We start from the raw sequence: 20,718 nt of genomic DNA on the forward strand, positions 1-20,718 counted from the left end.
ATTATTTTTTTTAAAGGGAAAGAACAAAATGGTGAATGCCAGAATGCTAAGGAGAAATGCCAGGGTTCTTGTTCCAGCATCTAGAGGGTTCAGCAATCTGGAGAAGGGGCCGTGTGTAACTTAAAGAGTCCAGAGACGAAATATAATTTTGAAAGGCATTGGGGGTCAGAGGAGCCTAACTAAAAGGAGCTAAGATTTCCTCGTCTCAGGACCCCATGCTTTTTATTAACATAAATTGTCCTGAGGCGAGGCGGAGGTATACACTTCAAAGGGTTAGGGTTTTGTATACACAGTCCATTGTCAGAATTGTCGCGTGTAACTTAAAGAGTCCAGAGACAAAATATAATTTTGAAAGGCATTGGGGGTCAGAGGAGCCTAACTAAAAGGAGCTAAGATTTCCTCGTCTCAGGACCCCATGCTTTTTATTAACATAAATTGTCCTGAGGCGAGGCGGAGGTATACACTTCAAAGGGTTAGGGTTTTGTATACACAGTCCATTGTCAGAATTGGGGGAATTAGCCTACCACGGTTCAGGAGTTTGGCCAGTAGGAGGCAATAACACACAATTAAGATGCCCTGAGCTGTCTGGCAGCAAACAATCATCCCTTTTCAGGTTTGGGGAAATGCCTTTAGTCATTCCCAACAGGATTACAGCATATGTGACTCAGCCCCTGTTGAGTCCCCAAGTTCCATCAACCTTTTGATGAAACTCTTGCAATTATGACATGCTAGAATTGGCTTCCGGCAGAGAAAGAAGCTACATATTTAACACAGGCTATCTATCCTGCCCACCGGACATGTGGTTGTGAGAATGAGGTAGGACTATGTCCACATTAGCACTATGGGATGTGATGCACTAACGAAAAGTTCAGCCGTTTGGAAGTCCCTCAAACGTCAAACACGAACTTAGCACGTGACCCAGCAATTCCACTGTGACTTATCTACAAGGGCAATAAAAATATGTTCACATAAAAATTTGCAAGTGAATATTTATAGCAACACTAGCCATAACACCCAAAAGTGAAAACAATTCAAATGTCTATCAGCTGGTGAATAACTGAACAAAATGTGGTCTATCGATGTAACAGAATATTATTCAGGCATAAAAAGAAATAAGGTACTAAAGGGGAACAAAAAGAAATGAGGTACTGATAAATGCTAAAACATGGATGAACCTCATAAACATGCTAAAAGAAGCCAGACCAAAAAATGAAAAACCACCACCACATGTTATGTGGTTCTAGTTACAGAAATATCCAGAAGAGGTCCATCCACAGAGACAGGCAGCAGAGCAGCTGTTGCCAGGGGCTTGAGGGAGGGAGAGCAGAAAGTGATTGCTTAACGGGCACGTTTCCTTTCAGGGTGATGAAAGTGTCTTGTAACCAGACAGAGGTGCTGGTTGCACAATACTGTAACTGTGCTATATGCCACCGAACTGTGCATTTTAAAATAATTAATGGTCAATTCTATGTTATGTGAATTTTACCTCAAATTTTTAAATGAAGAAATGAAGTACTGACATATACTGGTACATGAAAATCAATCTCAAAATAGTAGGCTAAAACAAACAAAAACACTAGGGTGAATGAAAAACGCCAGTCACAAAAGGCCACACACTGTGCGCTCGCTCCCGTTACAGGTAAAGCAATAGAGACAGAAAGGAAACTGGGGGTGTGGTTGTCTAGGGCTGGAGGAGTGACTGCTACAGGGCACAGGGCTTCTTTACGGGGAGAGGAAAATGTTCTCAAATTGATTTTGGTGATGGGTCTAACTCTGAACATACTAAACACCACTGAATGATACGTGTAGAATGGATGAACCTGCATGGTATGTGAATTATATCTCAGTAAAGCTGTTCTCCCTCCCGCCCCCCAAAAAAGGAAGCATTTCATTACCTGTCTAATAAACAGGTTACTGTTGCCGCGTTAATCTCTTTCACGTATCCCCTAGACAAAGCAAAGAGTGTTCTCTCTTCTCCACTTAAAATAATCCTGTCACCTGCCATTAGGTTTGTGACAGGCATGGCGCCATTTTTACGTTGGAAATTATGTAAATACTGTCCGTCACAAAGTGTCTTTATATGTTCTGTTCTAATCAGGTTTCCAATGCAGTTGCCACTTTGCTCCCTATGGAATAGAAAGAGAAAGCTTCCATTTATATCACATATATAAACACTATATTTGTAGTTTTCCCGTTTTCTTGTTCATCTGGCCCCCCATAACTCTAATGCTAATACTGAGTCTGTCATTTTCACATGTTCCACAATCCACACTAAAATTTTAGGAATGCTCCTGGCCGGCGTGGCTCAGTGGTTGAGCATCAACCTATGAACCAGGAAGTCACAGTTCAATCCCCAGTCCAGGCACATGCCTGGGTTGCGGGCTTGATCCACAGTGTGTGCCAGAGGCAGCTGATCAATGATTCTCTCTCATCATTGATGTTGCTATCTCTCTCTCCCTCTCTCTTCATCTCTGAAATAAATTAAAAATATTTTTAAAAAAAAAAAAATATTAGAAATGCTAAGAAAAAAAATAAAATTTTAGGAAACAATCTCCCACCAATAGGCCGCTAGACAAGTGCTAGGGAGCACCTCTCGTGTTGCACGCACAGGCTGGGACCTCTGAGCAGCCTGTGTGTCAGCACTTTGATCCTGAAAGGACACCCTCACCCCGTGCATCACATCACAAAAGACAAACAGCGATGACCCATTCCTAAATCCTATTTCTTTAGTGTTTACATGAGGATTTATAATTGCTGTTATTAAAATAATAGCAAGCAACCTGATAATTCCACTGCTTCTAGGAAATAAATATTGAGCATTTACAATCTCGCAGGCACTACTATTAAACACTAAACAACTTCAGAAGCTTTTTGGCATGTGCACTTGACATAGTCACTGTACTTTTGTAGTCTATGTATAACTACTCAAACATTCTCCACCGTGATGTTTTCAGTGTTAAAGTCTAGTATTAAGGAAATAATGATCCAATTATTTCTAAAGTCACATAATTATCAATATTCATTCTGGAAAGAAACAAATAGATGAAAAGTAACTAAATATTAAAGAAAAATATAATGCAAAGATATACAAAACTGCAACTTTACAATTAACTTGGGAAAAAAATGGATCTCACAAAATACAAGATTGACCAACTGTAAAAAATATAAGCCTGTATCAAATAACTTATTTAACTTTATTTAAATACATTAAATTTTTGCCTGGCCAGGGTGGTTCAGGGCCCACCCATGAACCACAAGGTCAGGAAACATGCCTGGGTTTAGCCCAGGGGTGGGCAAACTTTTTGACTCGAGGGCCACAATGGGTTCTTAAACTGGACCGGAGGGCCGGAACAAAAGCATGGATGGAGTGTTTGTGTGAACTAATATAAATTCAAAGTAAACATCATTACATAAAAGGGTACGGTCTTTTTTTTTTTTTTTTTAGTTTTATTCATTTCAAACGGGCGGGATTCGGCCCGCGGGCCGTAGTTTGCCCACAGCTGGTTTAGCCCGATCCCCAGTAGGCGGCATGCAGGATGCAGACAATCAATGATTCTCTCTCATCATTGATGTTTCTCTCTCTCCCCTCCTCTCCTTCCTTCTCTGAAATCCATAAAAATGTATTTAAAATTGGACTTCCTGAGGCATATTTTTCCTACTGAAAACAGCTAACAATGGTGCTCTACTCAGAAACAATTCATTGACAGCCACCCGGAGTTAGCATGAATATATGAAACTGCGTGTCTTTAACACACAATATAACCAGTATTTGTCACGAATTCCAAATGCCATTCCACTAATCCAAATTATTGAAGTCTGACTGGGTTAAATGTAGTACTTACATTTCTGATGAAGACGTCAACCATATATTTTGGTTATTTTTTTTATTATCCTTTGATTTTGACTCCAGAGTTAACATTAGACACCACAGGCTGAAATACTCCAAGTGTGTGGCCTTGAGGTGCTGGGTTTCCTCTTTTATTTTGGGCAGCATGCCCATCGGGACTGAGCTGTCATCCACCTGCTGTTCGACTGCCCTAAAGATAAAGCTCCAAGTCAGACGTGTGTATAAAACATTTTGCTGGCTATGAAATGAGATACTTCTAAAATAAGTACAGATAGTGATGATCATCATAACTTCTAACCACAGACTCTAATTTTCTTTAAAAGTAATTTCAATATTCTACAAGCCAAATGGTTTTTTACAAAACAAAATGCTTAAGAAACTCAATATGGCATTATTTTGCCTTCAATGACTGTACCCCTAACAACTACTTGGTATACTCTAGTCTTCATTCCTATAGGTAGCAAGTTTTGGCTTTTTGTACAACTGCATTTCTCACAGTCACAGTATTTGTACAGCCAGCTCTGTGCCACAGGAAAGTCAACATAAAAACTAGGAGAATTATCTGGAATTTCATTTTGCTTAATGCTAATTTCTAAATTTTTATATAGAAGCAAATATCTCATAGGATAGCCTACAAAACATTGAGAATAAACACAAGATTTCACAACAATGTGCTTATAGTAAAGGCCCCAACTTCCCATGGTTCAGTCTTCTTCCATTAAGAGACCCTTTGATACAACAGTTTTAAAAGTTCTTTCTGTGAATTTTCAGGCTGAATTCAAATTTGGGTTCTGATTTGATTTTGTCTAGTCTGTATTTAACATCTAACTACTGTTTTGTGTCCTTTTGCTGGCCTATGAAGGTATAAATACAAATGACTGTTTATAAGAGCTAAAATTTCCCACATGTAATAAAAATTCAAGGCCATTGGATCATACTCTGTATCTGGAAGAAACATTTTCCCTGTTTTTTTAAACTACAAAAGGCCTGAAATTAAAACAGCAACTAAGAAGCGAAGGACTTCTTAAAACACCATTTAAGTTGTACTCAAAATGCCTATGCTACATACACATCTTTCTTAACCAAAGTTCAAAAAGCATTCTATTGTTCCCCAAGGAAATAGGCTTGTTATAAAATACTAGAGGCCCAGTGGTCCCTAGGCCTGGCCAGTGATCAGGACCAATCAGGGCCTTCCGGCTGCCGGCTGGGGCCTTCCTTCCCTGGCTGCCAGCTGCCGGTGGAGGTCTTCCTTCATTCTGTGCCACCCCCTGGTGGTCAGAGCATGTCATAGCAAGCGATCGAACTCCTGGTATCCCAGTTGAACTCCCAAGGGGACTCTTTGCAATTAGCCTTTTATATATATAGATGAACTGTGGCCCTAGCCAGTCCAGCTCAGTGGATAGAGTGTCAGCATGCAGACTGAAGAGTCCCGGGTTTGATCCCAGTCAAGGGCATGTACCTCGGTTGCTGGCTCTTGGCCCTGGTCGGCAGCATGTGGGAGACAACCAACTGATGCATTTCTCTCACATCGGCGTTTCTGTCTCTCCCCCTCCCTTCCACTCTCTCTAAAAATCAATGGAAAAATATCCTTGAGTGAGGAAAAAACATCCTTGAGTGAGGATTGAACTGTGTTTTTTTCCCTAGTCCCTTCATTTTACAAATACACACAGAAAAAAAATGACTAAAATGAAATCATCAATGCCAGACCAGCCAGCAATGTTAAATCATTTTAAGTTGAGTGTACACTTAAATGAAATTAGTATTTTTGGAAGACAGTGTGTTTACCTGCTATAAAGAGCACAGTTACCCACTTGTGAACAATATTTACAGGTTTGCTGTTCCTCGATTATTTGTGGCAAAGGAGTAAGCTCTGTCTTCTCCTTTTCAGTAGCAGGTTTGCTAATACGGTGAAACAAAGAGAATGCCATCTGGTTTCTTAGTTTTAGTAATTCTATGGGGGGGAGGAAGAAAAAAGAAAAATAAATAAATTAATTCTATGGGGGGCAGGGAGAACAGGTGTCTTTTAAGAATTAAGTTTATTATATATCTTTTCCATTGCATAAATAAAACTTCAGATTTAAAAACATTTAAAAAAGTAAAGAACAACATTCCATTTTTCCCTCTACGCTAGAATAACCACTGTTAACACTTTGGTATAATTCCTCCAATTTTTGTTCACTTGATAAATTCTTTCAACAATCATGTATCTCATAATTAGTACAACTTGTGAAGTTGGTGCTTTATTCGCTGAATGCTAAGGATAAATACAACTATCTAGAGCAGGGGTGGGCAAACTTTTTGACTCGAGGACCACAATGTGTTCTTAAACTGGACCGGAGGGCCGGAACAAAAGCATGGATGGAGTGTTTGTGTGAACTAATATAAATTCAAAGTAAACATCATTACATAAAAGGGTACGGTCTTTTTTTTTTTTAGTTTTATTCATTTCAAACAGGCCGGATCTGGCCCGCAGGCCGTAGTTTGCCCACGGCTGATCTAGAGTACAGGGTAGAAAATTTAAAATAAAGTTTTATATGATAAAATTTTAAAAAGTTAATATTTTCAACTCTACTGTATAGTGTTAAAATTCTTTTTAAAAAATACCATAACTACAAATTAAAACCTGTATTAGGCCTCGCAAGTACAGCGAGCTACTGTCAGGTTAAACACAGGTACACCTTGTCTCACTGGGCTGCGCTTGATTGCACTTCACAGATTTTGTGTGCTTTTTACAAATTGAAGATGCCCTACACCAGCAAAAAGATTATGACTCACATGATGTCTAGCATTTCTTAGTAATAAAGTATTTTTTAATTAAGATATATATACTGTTTTATTAGACATAATGCTACTGTAGACTTGATAGACTACAGGATCATGTAAACATAACCTTTATATGCACTAAAAACCAAAAAATTCGTGTTACTCGCTTTACCGAGGTGATCTGGACAGTACCCACAGGTATGCTGTGTGTAGCACTAACAGTTGAAGGGGACAACAAACAAAACCCAGAGAAGTAAAAATGGAGCAAACAGCTCAACCTCTTTTATCGAGATGTTTGGCAGGCACGGGGTACATCTGGCCGGTCTTGAGGTAGAGGAGCAGGCCAGCCTCCGGATCAGCTCTTCTCTCTTGACTTAGCAGTGTGTACAGAACCAGCTGTGAAAACAGTGTTCGTTTTGTCAAATCAAACCTTAACTTTCTGCTTTTCCACATGTGGTTTGCAATCAATACATACTATCATTTTAAAATCAAAAGGTCAATTAAGCTATTTTCATTTTGAAAATTACATTGATTTCAGAAAGGAAGGGAGAGGGAGAGAGAGAGACAGAAACATCAATGATGAGAGAGAATCACTCGGCTGCCTCCTGCACGCCCCACACAAGGGATCAAGCCTGCATCCTGGGCATGTGCCCTGACCGGGAATTGAACCCGGACTTCCTGGTTCATAGGTCGATGCTCAATCATTGTGCCATGCCGGCCAGGTTACATTGATGTTTTCTGAAAGGTATCCTGTGTAGATGTTACATGAAAACAACAGCTCCATGGTAAATCAGGTTTAGGAAATATTAGGTTAACCATAGCTGACACAAATCATATTAAGACTTCTCAGAAACTTTAATAGGCTAATGTGCATCATTATATCTACCAATATACTTGGTTTCCCCAACTTACATGACCAAGGAATTCTTTTTTTTTAGGAGCATCTGTTTAGACTGTTAGTTTGGCAACATAAACTTGCCGATACTATCTGACAAGTCGAGAGGTATTCGTTGCTGGAGAAAACTCTCTGCCGTAGCCACGTCTATCTGTATATATAAAAGGCGAAGCGACTGGCCACCAGGGAGCAGACACTCCACGCAGGAGCGACAGCAATTTTGCAGAGTGCCTTCTCGCACTCCGGGACCCCTCAGGGGATGTCGGACTGCTGGTTTTGGCCCAATCTCCGCAAGCCGGGCCAAGGGACCCCACCTGCCGGAGAGACCCTGCTCACTCTGCAGACACCCTTCGAGCCCCGGCGCTGCCCCGGGTGTGGCCAGCCAGAGAAGAAGTTGGCTCCAGGGTATGTCCGGCCCTTCTCGCCCAGTCCCGCCCCGCCAGCCACCTTCTAATTAACTTCCTTTCAATGTGCACAGATCTATGCACCGGGCCTCTAGTCTATGCATCAGACAATTGGAGTACTCTGAATGTATCACAAATTGAGAAGTACTATATGAAACTCAAACATTACCTAAATTGAACCAAAATATATAAAGCGGACTACATTTTTAAATCTATTAAACATTCAATTTTCTCATTAAGATTTATATACCTGACTACGGTGTTCAATAGAATTTGATTCCTTTCCAGTTTTAAGTTCCAATGGCATTATTTTATATTTTGTTTTACATCCTCGGTGAATTTTCACACCAACTGTAACATCTATCTTGCCCTTTAATCCAAACCTAGGGGACCAAATGCTTTCTTCAATATCCAATGACTTTATGACTTCAATATTACATGCTGCATTATTGTTACTACCATCACTTGGCCTAAAAACAAAACACAAAAACACTTAATTAGAACATTTAGCTCACTTCTCATCTGCTACCATTGATTTTTCACTGCACTCAGCGAATGTGGGGATGGAAAAGGGTCTCTATACCTTTACAGCAGTGGTTCTCAAAGTGTATAGCACTGGCATCATCTGGGAACTTGTGATCAATGCAAATTCTCAAGCCCGACTCCAGGCCTACTCGATCAGAAATATTAATGGGTGAGGCCCAGCAATTTGTTTAACAAACTCTCCAAGCAATTCTGATGCACACTCAAGTTTAGGAACCACTGTCCCCTAGGCTCCAACTCATGTGTATACATTTTCTTGTATTTGTCATCTGTCCCTTTCAGTTCGCTGCTATGCAATCTTCCCAACTTAGCCTTTACTTCCTCAGATTACTGCAAGTCTCGCTACGTGAACTGCTGGAGCCACAAGACCAATCTGAATATTCTGATATACAATTATCAGAGATTGATATATAATTGCTTGCATGTGGTTGCACCCTAGGGAGCAACGGATGTGTTCCTTCATGTAACACCATATTAACTTGGGTAAGAACGAGTTTGATCATCCAACACTTACACCCCTGTGACAATCCTGGAGAGACGAAAATAACTTTTAAAGCCTTTTACATTTCTCTTATCTAAGATTTACTTATTTTTAGAGCAGTAAGTCATTCTGCAGAAGAATATTCAGATAAGGGCTAACTTTTATTAATCCTGTTTTAGACTCTAAGCCATATAAAAAACTAGGTCTAACAGAAATCTTACATGAAAAGGACACATTTTCTAGTAATAAAGCATTTCATATCATATAAAATTGGTATTTAAAAAGTATAAGAGCCCTGGCCAGTGTGGGAAGATACTCAGGACTGTAATTTGTAAAATAAGCAAACAAAAAGGCTAGTTGCAATAACTCAATCTTTAAAAAGCTTTAATTCAAAATACAGAACAGAGTCCTGGTCTAAAGATATGAACCAGATAATCAAAATGGGTTTCTTACAAAGAGAGCTGCATCTGCGGGAAGTCAGTTGAAGTGTATTTCTGCATGAAATCTCCAGCCCACTTAGAAAATGAAGGAAGATACTCTTCCACTTCTTGTTTTACTTCATCTTGATTCAAATTTAAGCGGTACCTGGGAAGTAAAACATTACATGTAAAAGCTTAAATATAAAAACAGTAAAAAAAAGGACAAAAACATCCAAATAAGCAACCCAAGTACCTATGGACTAAAAGGTAAACCAAGTGTGGGCTATACGTACAAAGGGTTGCTATTCAGCCTTAAAAGGGGAGAGCAGAGCCCTGTCGGTCCTCTGAACGAGCTGGGTCAGCAAGGAAGACAAAAGGAGCAGCCCACTCTGCCAAGAGCAGCTCCTGAGCACACCAGGAACCTCAGCTTGAGAGAGAAGCTGAAATCCCTCAAGCCAGGGAGCAACTGCTGACACATGGCCCAAATGATCCCACCTTCCATCTGACAGAGGCAAAGGTTATCCTTGCAAAAGACTGAGCTCTGGCAACTTCCAGTCGGTAACAGAGGATGTAGGTGAGAATGTGGGGAAACAAGGACTCAGGTCTGGCTGGCAGAAATGTAAATTGAGGCAATGCCTACATAGAGCAATTTGGCAATACATATCAAAACTTTGTTTTTTAATTTTTTTTTTTACTTTCAGAACATCCAGGGTGGTCACTTTAGGTGTCTGAGTTTGCAAGGCCAGGCCAGGCCTCCACACAGGCCTCCCCAGAGTAGGTCAGGTTAGCATGTGCCCCCCCCCTTTTTTTAAATATATTTCTTTACTGATTTCAGAGAGGAAGGGAGGAAGAGAGAGATAGAAACATCAATTGATGAAAGAGAATCATTGATTTATCCACTGAGCCAAGTCGGGCAGGACAATATCAAAACTTGAAGTGTACCCAGACTGGGTCCCGAGCAGGAGGGGGCAATGCTAGAAAGGACATTACTGGGCAAAACTGAAAATGTGGACAGATCAGACAAAAGCATTCTATCAATGTTAAATTTCCTGAAGTTGGTAACTGCTGTGGTTACATAAGAGAAAATCCTTATTCTTAGGAAATACACACTTAAATATACATCATGGTTCTTTACCTCTGGGACACGAGCCCTGAGCCCACCTGGCCCCGCATCAGCAAGAACGTGTCATGAGCAAAGTCCTCGGCCAGCAACAGGCTGCCACGCCGGGCACTGGGGCCTCACACTGAGCTGTCACCACCTGCCTGGCCCCAGTCACCACAGACGGGTTAGGGGAGAGGCCTGAAGGGAGAGTGAGCAAGGCCAGCTTCGCACACTGCAGTGGGGGCCCCAGGATGCCCAGGGCCCTGTTCGGCCTGCTCTACGGCCGGTGTCTTCATGGTTTACAGCCCATTATGTATCCCATGATGAACACCACTTAATCTTAGAAAAAGTAAACACACACACACACAACAGGTGAATACGAGTAGAGAGTATATGGATGTTCTCTGTACTACTCTTGCAGCTATTCTCTAAATTTAAAATTATTTCCAAATAAAAATATTTTTAAATGTGTAAATGTATAAATCCTCTAGTCCAACAATTCCACTTGTAAGTACTGAGCCAACATACATGCCCGCATAGCTATGAAATAAAGGATGTACAAAGGTATTCATTATAGCATTGCTAATAAAAGCAGACTGAAACGCCACGGGATGCTTAAATAAATTATGGTATATCCATATGATACATTATGCCACTCTTAATTAAAAATGAGATAGCTCAGCCCTGGCTGGTTTGGCTCAGTAGACAGAGCGTCGGCCTGTGGAAGGGTCCCAGTTTGATTCTGGTCAAGGGCACATGGCTAGGTTGTGCGCTGGATCCTTAGTGGGGTTGTGCAGGAGGCAGCCGATCCATGATTCTCTCTCAACATTGATGTTTCTGTCTCTCTCTCCCTCTCCCGTCCTCTCTGAAATCAATAATATATATATATATAAAGATTTAATTTTTAAGTGCATGATAATGTTCATGGTATACTACCATCTACATAACAAAATATAAATACACACACACAACACACATATAAATATCTGAAGTCTCTGGAAGGACATATAAGAAAACAACAGTGGCTGCCTCTGGGGAAAGAACTGCATGATGAGGAAAATAAGGATAGAAAGGACTTACGTTTTACTGTGCACACTCTTGTACATTACAGTAACATGGTATACGTATTGCCCTATTTAGAAATAAGATTTTTTTTTTAAATCCTGCCCAAGGGAATAATCTTATTCCTAAATAAATTTCTCCAGCCATCCGGAAACCATTCTTCACTGTCATTAACTCCTTAAGTAGACTTTTTTTACAGATCAGAACTCTTTAAAGTTTCCACACTAGTCTGTACTGGCTATTTAATGTATTCTGCATATAAATTCTCCCTTTTTAATTTTGTGAAGTCACAGCAAAATGACATATAACAGCCTAGTTTTTCCTGAGATTAGTAAGATACTTAAGGTGAGATCTTCAAGCCTAGACTCTTATAAATATGACATGGCAGAACATGAACAGATCAAAATTTGTTCTAAGAGCTGTACTAGGGTAGAAAAGGGCCTAGGAGAGAGGGTAGAAAAGAACTTTGGATCTATAATTTTAGGATTTGGGAGTTTAACAAAGTATTGAAATGAAACACAAGTTTTCCCTTATGTCTTAGAATATCATGATTTAAAAAAACCCACAGTAATATAATTCATGACCCAAAGATGTGCTAAGAATGCATTCCCCCACATTTCTGACTTTCATAGTTCTTATATGTATATATTTTTTAAATATACTTTTAGTGATTTCAGAGAGGAAGGAAGAGGGATAGAAACATCAATGATGAGAGAGAATCATGCACGCCCCACACTGGGGATTGAGCCTGCAATCGGGCCTGTGCCCTGATTGGGAATCGAACCCGTGACCTCCTGGTTCACAGGTCAACCACTGAGCCACGCCGGCTGGGCAGTTAATATATTTCATATATATGTGTGTGTGTGTGTGTGTGTTTTCAGTCCACAGGCCGGCACTCTATCCACTGAGCCAAACCGGTTAGGGCAGTTCTTATATATTTTAAAGTTTCCTCTTTCTTATACTGCAACAAATCTATCAGCTCACATGTTATATGACTATGAAGGTGCCTCTCCCGCATCTCAGAAACCAGATAAGAATGTTAGCTATCAGTGAAAAATTGATGCTAAGGGAATCAGAGAGATATCCCATGACATGAAGTGAACAAGCGTTTTTTTAATACATGAGCAATATGAATTCTAAGCAAGGCTGCTCAGAAACCTTGTTTTCCTTCATCCCTGTATACAAGTTGGGTTCTGGATGAATCAGATTGCCCGATACCTGAACACCCCAGGTGGTTTAAAAGATGTCCGCAAATTCTTTGACACCTTTCAAAAGATGGCACCCAATTACCCTACGTTTAAGGGAGAGCTGCATGTAGTGACTTGCATTGAAGGAATAAAAAAAGCAGCCGTGACAATGTAGGAATCAGACACTAGGTGAGAGAAGGCACTGTGCTCCCTGCTTGCTCTCTTTCTTGGACCCTTCCCTCCAAGCAGCAGCGGCATGGCACGAGGACACGCAGCCTTATGGACACCCACGTGGCGAAGAACGAGACCTCCTGCCAACAGTCAGCCAGGCACCGAGGCCTCAACACAGGGGCCGTGTGAGTCATCCTCCTGCACTGGGCAAGCCTGGATGACTGCAGCCCCACATGGGAGCCCGGAGCCAGAACCAGCCCGCTAAGCCACCTCCGAATATCTGACCTACAGCAACTACGAGGTAACAGGCTAGAAGCTTGCCATTTAAGCCACTAAGTTTTGATGTGACTGGTTTCAGGGCCATAATCAATCCAGTATACAACAGATAAGATAATCATTTGCTGATGAGGGTGTGACACAAAAATTCAAAATTTGAAACGCAAAGTGGCAAATAGGCAATAAATAGAACTCAAAGCAAAAGCTTTATTAAATCTATTTATATTCTGAATGCTGTGCTTTGTGGTCATGAACAAGTGACAACTTCTCAGTGCTTCAGTTTCTTCATTTATAAGAAGCTGCAATCAGACTATTCAAGATATGCATAAAAGCACAACACAGTGCCAGACATACGGCAGCGGCCTGAAATGTTTTACGACGCTAGATTACATGTCATCGCTAAATCATTTGTGTGAAATTTTGGAACACATTTTTCCCCACATAAACAGTGAAGCACAGAATTACTATCTGGGAAAATAGATTGATGTCAGAATCAAAATCATCACTAATAAAAACTTATCTGTCTGTGAGAAAAGATGGGCTGCAGTGGGAGTCAAGGGAGAAACAGAGGGCAGACCATGCCAAACCCTCTGAAGGTAGTCAGTCACTCATAAAATGCCAATGATTAACCACCTGTGGGTTCATATACATCATTTCCATTGTCACAAGATGCAAAATAGGCATTATCACCGTTTCTGAATGTTTAAGTGACTTCTGCAGTCATCAAACTGGCAAAGCTAGAATTTCAAATGAGATCTGACTTCCAAACCCATACGATTTTCAGCATGTCACCCTGTTTCTAAAGGCAAAATGCTTTACACACTCTCAGGAGTCCGTTGTACTCATGTACTGAATTTTCTGTACATGAGTTAAAGAGTTCCTGTTGTGCAATTTTAGAAGCTCTTCAGAGAACTGGAAGGGGAGACTGCAACTTTGGAATCTGCATTTTAGTATTACACTAATTTACACTGAATAGTAAAATGGCCAAGCACCTTATAGATTCTAGGAGAAGTTATAATAAAACTGTACCTGCAGTTCTCTTGTAACTACTTACATTTCTTTCAGATGCCTTATCTCTTGAACAGTTTGAAAAGCAAGTTCTTGTAGCTTTTCTGGGGCAAAGCTATCACTTATTGCTTTCTGAAATACTTCATGGAGAACCGTACCAATCAGCATTTGGCGTGTGGCTGGATCAGAGCCCTAGTAAGAAAAAACACACAAAAAATTTTTATTTTACAACATATTAACAGACGTGAATGTATACTTATTGCCTAACCCCGTGGTCGGCAAACTGCGGTGGCTCTTCCTAAGCCTTAGGAGTACCCTAATTAAGTTAATAACAATGTACCTACCTATATAGTTTAAGTTTAAAAAATTTGGCTCTCAAAAGAAATTTCAGTCGTTATACTGTTGATATTTGGCTCTGTTGACTAATGAGTTTGCCGACCACTGACCTAACCTATTAAACCACCATAGCCAAAGTGTACTACTAAGACAAATACCAAAACATCAACCAATGTATTTTTCTGGTGGGAGGAATTATAAGTGACTTTCCTTTTCTTTCTTTTTTTGTTAATTCTCACCAGAGATTTTTAGAAAGAGTGGAAGGGACAAGGAGAGACCAAGAGAAACATTGATTTGAGAGAGTCACATTGATTGGTTGCCTCCCGCACCTCAGACCCAGACTGGGGCCAGGGATCCAGCCTGGAATCAAGGTACGTGCCCTTAACAGGAATTGAACCCCGGACCCTTCAGTCCTCGGGCCCATGCTCTATAGACTGAGCCACACCGGCCAGTGCGACTTTCCCTTTCTTCTACTCAGAATGATCTGAATTATTTTACAAGTATGAGAGGGTTTTTGTTTTTTTAAAAAATCACTATATTTCTATTTAAAAAATTAACCAATATGAAAAAGTTCAACATATTCTCAAATATTTAATATATTCCATTTTATAACTTATCCAAATAGAAAAGGTCACTAAAGGCATAGCTCACAAATCCTTGAAAGCAAAAGACATTATTGAAACATAAAAATTTAACTTACAGTAGAGATTTTTGGCAAGAACGTTCTCTCTATTTAAAAGAGCTTTTCAAGTAACCCTTTCATTAACCAAAACTAGATAAACTCCACCAAACCATCCATCGGGAACTTTAAAAACTTACAGAGGAACTCTTTGTACTACTTTTGGTAAATTCTACGTTGAGTCTAAATTATTTCAAAATAAAAGTTTTTAACACAGTAATATTAGGTCCACCTTATAATACATGATTAAGAGAAAAGTTGATATTCTCCCACAACGGAAGAAAAAAAGTGGATAAACGAAACTACAAATAAGTAGCAATTAACACTATTAAAAAAAAAAAACCTACAGAGGTATTTTTCCTTCTTTAGCTCTTGTTGCTTAGCTGTCATTTTGGTTTTCTACACACATGTAGATTAACTGTATAATTAAAACAATACACTGGGAGGAAGAAACTTCTTTTTTTCACCCTCACCTGATATTTTTTTTAGAGACAGAGAGAGAGAGAAACATCAATGGAATTAATCAGTTGCCTCCAATACAAGCCCAACCAAGGACTGAACCCACAACCTAGGTATGTGCCCTGACATGGAATTGAACCCGTAACCTTTCTGTGTACGGGACAACGCTCCAATCAACTGAACCATCCAGCCAGAGCAAGGAATAAATGTTTAACAAGTAAAAACTCAGGTTCTGCCCTGGCTGGTGTTGCTCAGTGGTTATAGTGTCACCCGAAGAACTAAAGGGTCAAAGGTTTGATTCCTGGTCAAGGGCACATACCTGGATTGCAAGTTCACTCCCCGCCCCAGTTGGGGAACATGTGGGAGGCAACCGGTCAATGTGTATCTCTCACATGGATGTTTCTCTCTCTCGCTCTCTCTCTCCCACCCCTCCAACCTCCCTTCCACTCTCTCTGAAAAGCAATGGAAAAAATCTCCTCAGGTGAGGATTAACAAAAACAAAAAACAACTAAGGTTCTTTAACAAATAAACAGCATGGAAACAAAGGGGGCAAGTAGAAGGCAGAAATAATACAGATCAAAAGAAACTTAACAGACGTATCAACATAATACAAACAATTTGTTTGGATACTGATTCTAACAAACCAACTGAATAAAAAGATATTTTTGATGAAAGACATTAGAGATAAATTGAGCATTAGATTAATGTGAGAAATTTCTGTGGCTCAATTGGTTAAAGCCCCATCCCATACACCAGAAGGTCGCAAGTTCGATTCCGGGTCAGGGCACATGCCCGGGCTGCAGGTTTGATCCCATCCCAGTCAAGGCATGTACAGGAAGGAAGCAACTGACAGATATTTCTCTCTCACATCAATGTTTCTTTCTCTCTCTCTTCCTTCCTCTCAATAAAATAAATATTGCATTTATGTATATTTTTTAAATGTCAGCTTTTAGCCCTGGCCAGGTAGCTCAGCTGGTTGGAGCATCATCCTGTACACCAAAACGTTGCAGATTCAATTCCCAATTAGGGCACATATCCAGGTTACACGTAACAGCTGATCGATGTTTCTCCCTCTCCCTCTCCCTTTCTAAAATCAATAAAAACATATCCTCAGGTGAGGATTAAAAAAGGGGGGGGAAAAAGTCAGCTTTAATTTACTTGCAAAATAATATAATGTTTGGGAAAGCAGAATGGATACATGGAAAATTATTATAATCATCTCCATGTATATTTGAAATTTTCCATAACTTTTTTTAAAAATATATTTTATTAATTTTTTACAGAGAGGAAGGGAGAGGGATAGAGAGTTAGAAACATCGATCAGCTGCCTCCTGCACACCCCTGACTGGGGATGTGCCCGCAACCAAGGTACATGCCCTTGACCGGAATCAAACCTGGGACCCTTCAGTCCGCAGGCCGACGCTCTATCCACTGAGCCAAACCTGTCAGGGCTCCATAATAACTTTTTTAAAGGAGACTATCACATTTATTTTTAGTTTATTGGAAATGTCTAGATGTATTAAATTTAAATTTTTGTCACTGAATTACTTTTCTTACCATTAGAATTATTTTATTAGTGTTGAACAAGATTCACAGGATTCAGGCACATGGCCTTGAGTCCCAGCACTGCCACTTACTAGCTACATGACTTGAGCAAGTCACTTAAAACCTATGAGCCTGATTTTCTCATCTGTAAAACGCAGCTGATTAATACCATCTCTTCACAGGATTACTGGAAGAATTAAGTAAAATAAAAGTGTAAAAGTGCTCTGCAAACTCTAAAATCCTGCAGAAACTTCAGCTGTTTTATTACTCACCCTGAAAGTTTCACTCAGGACAGCTCTTCTCAGACATCGAATGCTACTGGCTACACTTGTGCCAGAAATCAGCATGTCTGGGTACAGGATCAAATATCCAAAATCTTCATCTATTATCCAAGTGTCAGACGTGCAGTCTCCCTCCAGGTGAATGATGTCCCCTGGCTCCACGGGTACAGAGCACCTACAAATAAAGCAAAGTATCAACACTGTTTAGGTTCCGACATTTAAGCTTATTAAGGAGGCTTCAAAATAAACAAATATGTTGTCTAAAGAAATAAGTATTTCTAAATGTATGGATCTTTTTAAAAAATTCAATACCAGGATGCAGTCTTCTGAATCAACTCTTAGTCACACCTTTGAAACACACCTGAATCAACTCTGAGTCACACCTTTTCCACCTTTGAAACACACCTGAGAATACGCATGGGTTTTCCTTTAATCCCAGAAAGGAAAGCTGCGTTAACATCAGCCAAAGCTATCAAATCTTTAATGGTGTAACATAGAGCTCCAATTATGGATGATGTTGTTTTAATAATTAATTATCTCCTTTTATTATTATTATCTCATTCTTAAGATTTACATCATATCTACATCTTCTATGAGTCTTGAGGCATGGAGCCAAATCCAATGTAGCAAGAATAAAATCATATTTATCTAGTTCATACCATCCAACTTGCAGCCCCAACAGAAAATCTAGGCAAAATTAGACCTGACTTCTCTGCATCTCCCGGTCACCCCTCGCATACCACACTTTACTTGGGTAGAGAAATATAAGGTCAAAGAATGTTCTTCTGCTGTAATTCATCTTGCTCTTTATGAGAATATGAGTTTTAGGCTGTGATCTTAAAACAGAAAGTACTGGGGAAAAGGATGTAATCATTTAATAAGCCCCTTTGTCATTTCAAATGACAATAAAAATCAACTTTTAGAATAAGGGACTTGACACGCTGCTGGGGTAACAGGCACAAGTTTTATGTGGAATTAGTTCAGGTTGAAAACTACCGCCTCTATCAATAATTAAATTATAGTGACATCCACACAAGCCCATGTGATGGGTTTTAAGATGGAACCTTAAGAATCCGCCAGATCAGAGCTCAAAGTCACACAGAAATTACCAGTCATTCCTAAGTATGCACAATTCTTTACAGTCTCGCGACTGGGAAGCAGTGATGATTAGATGCTTTTCGTGGTTTCCTTCTTCATTCTGCACAACATTGACTGCTAATACCAGGTACCGGTTATCCACTCCTCGGATCAGGACTGTTTTAGAAGAGGAAGCTTCCGCCTTCTGAAACCTAACGAATACACACAGTGTGGCACAAGCATGAAATAAGAAGCCAGCAATCTCCTTTATCTATAGTCCAATCTTCTAGTTTTAGGTTTGTCTCCTCTGGAAAGCTTAGCACAATGACCATTAGCTAAAATGGGTAAAAATTAAGCGAAGACATAGTAGAATTGCTATTATAGGACTTCCCAGAAGCAGTGTCACTTAAAACATACTTATGACATGGGCATTTCCAAATATAAGATCCATGATTATAAGGTTTAAAGAAAAATTGATGGGGAAAGGTCAATGGGGGCGGGGGGAGGAAGACATATGTACTATTATGTATTTGTAATACTTTAAACAATAAAATAAAATGTAAAAAGAAGAGAGAGAAACTGAGAAAAAATTAAACAACACATCCCACTACTTGTGTAAACCGTCTCAGAGTACAAATAAAAGGGTCCATTTTGGACACTGTCCTTTTTGTAAATCAAAGAGATGCTTGGCCCAGTTGTGGCTCAGCTGGTTCAGACTCATCAAAAGGTTGACAGTTCCATTCCCGGCCAGGGCACATACCAGGTTTCGGGTCCAAAACCCTGTGAAGGTGTGTATGGAAGGCAACTGATGTTTCTTTCTCACATCAATGTCTCTCTCTCCCTTTCTCGCTCTAAAAATCAATAAAAACGTTTTTTAAATATATATATATATATTATTGATTTCAGAGATAGAGGGAGAGAGAAACATCAATGATGAGAATCATTGATCGGCTCTCTCCTGCACGCCCCCTACTGGGGATAGAGCCTGCAACCTGGGCATGTGCCCTTGGCTGGAATCAAACCTGGGACCCTTCAGTCCACAGGCGGAAGCTCTGTGCAGTGAGCCAAACCGCCTAGGGCAATAAAAACTTTGTCACAGAACTGTGAGCCACATAATTATATTAATCTTTAAATTGGGACAAACATAGAAATCATCTAGTCCAATCTACTATTTAATGCAGGAAATCCTTCTATGAAATCTCTTGGGGAATCAACCAGCCCCTGCATTGTACAGAAAGCAAACTTAATACAGTAGCTCGTTCCTTCATAGAGTAACTCGGAAATTTCTTCTATAACGGGCAAGTCGATATCACAATACTTTTACCCACTGATCCCAGCCGCCTGAAAACTACCCAGAATAATCTCTCCTCTAGAAAATATTAAATTCCTCCAAGCCTTTCCTGTTTGATGGCAGTAAGACTTCAAAAGTCCAAAGTCACCATCTCTCCAATTATAACACCAAATGCTTTCACATTTCCCTAAAATTCTCTTTTGTCACCACCCTAGGTTCTGTTGTTTTGAAACCTCCCCATTCACCTCACCCACAATTTCCCAAGGCAGCTGCGACGCCTTAAGGATCTCCCCAACCCCAAACGCAAAGATCCGTTACCAATAATCAGCATCCGTGTTGCTGCTGTTGAAAATAACCACCCCATGACTGTGGGTCCCCCCCCCCCGCTCCCCCTTCCCCCGACCATATAAACCGAGATGGGGGTGCAGGGCTCTCCAACTAAACATGGAGAAAAGCATCTCGCAATTTCCTTTCGTGAAGACATTTAAGCGGCTGGAACTCTCCAATTTCGGGACAGACGTGAAATCGGGGGAAATAATGAGCAGCTAGACAAGGGAAGTCTCCAGGCTCTGGTCCGTGTGGCCCCAAAGAGGACCCCGGGAAGCAGACCTCCCACCCTCACGCCCGCCCTGGAAACGCGTGCGGCGCGGGACCGCCTCTCCCGCTCCTTTCGTTCAAATCTCCCGCTTGGCTCCCGGACCCTCCCCCCGCTCCGCTCACAGCTCTGCCGGCGGCTCAGCCTCCTCCCCGAAAGTCTCCTCCATCAGCAGCTCCAGGTCACCCAGCTGCTCCATCCCGGGCACGGAGGCCGCAAACGGTCGCCTGGTAAAATCGGGGGAACCCGCAGCCACTGCAAAGAGAAAGCAGAGCCGGCCCGCAAGGCGCCGCGCAT

At 40.6% G+C, this 20,718-nt stretch overlaps 1 protein-coding gene across 1 annotated transcript in view; it reads right to left on the minus strand.

The window, feature by feature from the left end:
* DNA2 (DNA replication helicase/nuclease 2) overlaps positions 1-20,658 on the minus strand; it is a 34,095-nt gene extending 13,437 nt beyond the window's left edge. Inside the window, exons 1-10 of the mRNA XM_006760912.2 lie at positions 20,547-20,658; positions 18,568-18,747; positions 17,450-17,633; positions 14,205-14,350; positions 9,387-9,518; positions 8,160-8,379; positions 6,889-7,006; positions 5,633-5,798; positions 3,843-4,037; positions 1,896-2,126 (exon numbers count right to left, since the gene is read on the minus strand). Of these exons, the coding sequence (XP_006760975.1) occupies positions 1,896-2,126; positions 3,843-4,037; positions 5,633-5,798; positions 6,889-7,006; positions 8,160-8,379; positions 9,387-9,518; positions 14,205-14,350; positions 17,450-17,633; positions 18,568-18,747; positions 20,547-20,620 (1,646 nt within the window). The 5' untranslated portion in view covers positions 20,621-20,658. The remainder of the gene's footprint in view (positions 1-1,895; positions 2,127-3,842; positions 4,038-5,632; positions 5,799-6,888; positions 7,007-8,159; positions 8,380-9,386; positions 9,519-14,204; positions 14,351-17,449; positions 17,634-18,567; positions 18,748-20,546) is intronic.
* Between the last annotated feature and the right edge of the window lie 60 nt (positions 20,659-20,718).

This window comes from Myotis davidii, unplaced genomic scaffold, assembly GCF_000327345.1.
Source record: "Myotis davidii unplaced genomic scaffold, ASM32734v1 scaffold134, whole genome shotgun sequence".
Taxonomy (NCBI): Eukaryota; Metazoa; Chordata; class Mammalia; order Chiroptera; family Vespertilionidae; genus Myotis; species Myotis davidii.